The sequence below is a fragment of the Lotus japonicus genome, chromosome 5 (assembly GCF_012489685.1).
Source record: "Lotus japonicus ecotype B-129 chromosome 5, LjGifu_v1.2".
NCBI lineage: Eukaryota > Viridiplantae > Streptophyta > Magnoliopsida > Fabales > Fabaceae > Lotus > Lotus japonicus.
In genome coordinates, this window is record NC_080045.1 from 30,563,160 (window position 1) to 30,566,555 (window position 3,396).

The 3,396-nt window shown below is 38.5% G+C and overlaps 1 protein-coding gene across 1 annotated transcript; it reads right to left on the reverse strand.

Annotated features, from left to right (window-relative positions):
• Window positions 1-306: 306 nt before the first annotated feature.
• LOC130719427 (uncharacterized) lies at window positions 307-2,378 on the reverse strand. The gene is made up of 5 exons (XM_057570055.1): window positions 2,347-2,378; window positions 1,248-2,264; window positions 852-1,145; window positions 749-800; window positions 307-648 (listed from the first exon to the last, which is right to left on the reverse strand). Exons 1-5 carry the CDS (start codon window positions 2,376-2,378, stop codon window positions 307-309), a joined length of 1,737 nt encoding a protein of 578 aa, XP_057426038.1.
• Between the last annotated feature and the right edge of the window lie 1,018 nt (window positions 2,379-3,396).

The following is a 3,396-nucleotide window of genomic DNA, read 5'->3' on the forward strand; positions in this document are numbered from 1 at the left end:
AACTCGACTCGTAAACTCGTAAGAGTTTACCGCATGCAAAAAATACATATAAAAAACACTATTATGGTGATGAACGCACACTAACAACATTAAAAATGAACCAAATCACCAACAATAGTGATAAGAACAAGTTCAAACCATAAATTAAATTACTAACAAGTTTAAGTTCATACATAAAAGCACTAAATAATGCAAATTAAAGGTTTCACAAGTCATAAACTCATAATAAAACATTAAACAAAAGCCAACAAGTCATGATATCAAATTTCAAATACTTCAACATCTTAAAATCCATCATCATAGCCATCATTCATCACCACCACTATCATGATCATCATCATCAAATTCTGCTCCCGATGAGAGAGGCTCATCAAGTATAGGATCAAAGATCAAATGCTCGGGGTCCCCTTCAAGAGTAGGCTCTTTTGTGACTTGATTCTCACCAACAATGTCATTATCCCCAACAAGAGATTGTTCATCAATCTCTTCCACATCTTCAGTTATCCATTCGTCATCAGATTCTATATCATCAAAAGGAAGGACAACTTTTCTTCTAACTTGTCTAGATCTTAACTTGTTGTTGTACATCACATAGACCAAGTCATTCATCCTTTGCTGATGCAAACGATTCCTTCTCTTTGTGTGAACCTAGCAATAAAAATTAATATCCAAAATTAAGGCTCATAATTTCAATTCTAAACAAACAAAGTTGATAACTAAAAAGTAAAAACATAATAAATTTATTTACCATTTCAAATGCACTCCAATTACGCTCACATCCAGAAGAGCTACAAGTCAAGCTAAGAATACGGATAGCAAAGTTCTTCAGTTCTGGGCATCCATCACCATACATGCTCCACCAATCTGCAGGAGCCATAGTCTTCCTACTACTCTTGGCATTAGCATCACCAAACAAAGAATGAGATTTCTGAAACAAAGGAATCTGATTATGAATCTTATGCCTCACCAAGGGGTCACTTGTCATCCTATCCACACAAGCAAATAACCCTTGCTTGGTCTCAAGGTCCTTTACATAAGCATCATCATAGTGAAATCGGGGATTGAGGTAATAAGCAGCTGCATGTAATGGCTTATGGAGTTGGTTTTCCCACCTTTCATCAATAATCTTCCACACAGGCTCATAACTACACACCAATAGAAATACAAATATCAAAGAGTAAATATAATTAGGTTTTAGGCATGTTCCAAAAAAACAACACATAAAAAGATAAATTAACAAAGTTTACCTTCTTTGGACGGAATTGAAATTGCTTTTTATCTTCTCCTTGGCCGCATCCATCTCAGCATATAAAAAACCCATGGCGGGCTTCTCATCCGAATCCACCAAGCGAAGGACAGACATAAGAGGAATGGTAGCCTTGAGACATATGGTTATATTATTCCATAGACGACTATCCAAAACCATGCTTTGCACATTTTTCCCATCTGATGAGGTAGAAACCTTGGTTGCTTTCCATTCTTCTGAGCCAAACATAGTCATCAATGCAACTTTAAGCTCATTTAGGCATCCCAAAGTCAAATATGATGTGGCGAATCGAGTGGCACCCGACCTAATTAACTCTCTGTCTTTAGTAAAATGTTTCAACAAGGGAATGAGCATTGTTCTAGAGTATATGAATGTGGTGATCTTCCTTCCTTTTTTTATAGTTGATTCATGCACCTTTAGCTTCTTCTCAAAATCCTCCAAGATCAAATCAATGCAATGAGCAGCACACGGAGTCCAATACAAGTTCTTTCTTTTCTCCATAAGCTTTTGCCCAGCAGCTTTGTAATTTGCAGCATTATCTGTGACTACTTGCACTACATTCTCCTCTCCAACATGCTCCACAACATCATCTAGCATCTTGAAAACCTTGTCTGTTGTTTTAGAAATATCAGAAGTGTCCAATGAATATAGAAAAACAGTCCCCATAGGGCTGTTCACCAGAAAATTACAAATGGAACGCCTTTTCATATCAGTCCATCCATCCGACATGATTGTACAACCATTTTTCTTCCAATCCTGCTTAAACTCATCAAGCATGTTATGTGTTTCCTTGACTGCTCGCTTCAAGAGAGGCACTCTAATGTCATGAAAGGAAGGATGCTTATAACCAATCCCATATCTAGCAACCATGTCCAACATCTTCGTAAATTCTGGATTTCTTATAGCATTGAAGGGAATAGCACTTGTGTAGAAAAACTTTGCAACTTGTAGATCAACTTGCTCCTTGTAGTCCTTCTTTACTATTTGATCATTGTTGCTTGAACCCCACCACCATTTTTTACATTTGTAGTAAACTTTAAAATGCCATTCCCTTTTCTTTGAGAGCTTTCCGTTTGTACATCCTCACCCTCCCCCTCAACATCACCTCCATACTGAGTCAATTTCCTTTTTTATCTTTTGCAGCTTTAGCATTGTCCACAAAATCCTGCATAACTAGTCTAACATCTTCAGGCACACCGACACAAGGTTCTGAATCTTCGCTTGATCCAGCAAGATGATGATTAAATCTGAATATTCCTCCACTGACAATTTTTGGGCAATAATTGCATTTAACTTTTCGAGCATTGCCCTCAATATCAACCCCATGTTTCCACCCCATATCAGACCGATTTCTAGGAGCATTTTTCCTCCTATTTCTAGGTCCAGTAGCAGCGCTTGTTTCGTTTGAGGCACTTGAGGGATCAACTTGAGACATTGCTGCAAATAACAACATATAATAAAGAACAAAAACAACATGGAGAACAGAGGATATAACAACAGAACAAGAATGTCTAATTTCTAAACTCCATGGTTCTAATTTCTAAACTAGCGATTACAATTTACAAAATCAACATAGCAACAGCCAAGTGCCAACAGTCAAGTGCCAAGTGCCAACAAAATCAACAGAGAGCAGAGGAGCAGAACATGAACGCAGAAGCAGAAAAGTGGAGGGAGATTAATGGACTCACCTCAGAAGGAACTGGAACGCAGAAGAGCAGAGGAAGGAACTGGAAGAAGAACGTGACCCAGCAGGAGAGCAGGGGAAGGAATTGAACGCAGGAGCAGTCATGGAGTCGTTGAACGCAGAGGAAGGAGTTGAACGCAGAGGAAGGATTGAACGCAGCAGGATTGAACGAAGCAGAGCGGAATTGAACGCAGAGCAGAATTGAACGCGTTTCTATTTCTGAACCCTAGTTCCCCCCCCCCCCTAAAAAACGACGTCGTTTTGATAAAAAAACAGGGAAAAAAGGAATTATTCTGAACTCGCTTTACTCGTTACAAACTCGCGATTTTACACGAGTTTAGCGAGTTTATATCGATTTTACCCGAGTTTACCCGAAAACGATTTTACACTCGATTTAACTCGAATTCACTACCTAAAAACGTAAAATCGTACGATTTTACGAGTT

Coding starts and splice junctions, on each gene's coding strand:
- LOC130719427 (XM_057570055.1), bottom strand. CDS start 2,378: ATGGAGGTGATGTTGAGGGGGAGGGTGAGGAT. Junction 1,146..1,247: donor TTCAATTCCGTCCAAAGAAG/GTAAACTTTGTT, acceptor ATTGGTGTGTAG/TTATGAGCCTGTGTGGAAGA. Junction 649..748: donor ATTGGAGTGCATTTGAAATG/GTAAATAAATTT, acceptor TTTTATTGCTAG/GTTCACACAAAGAGAAGGAA.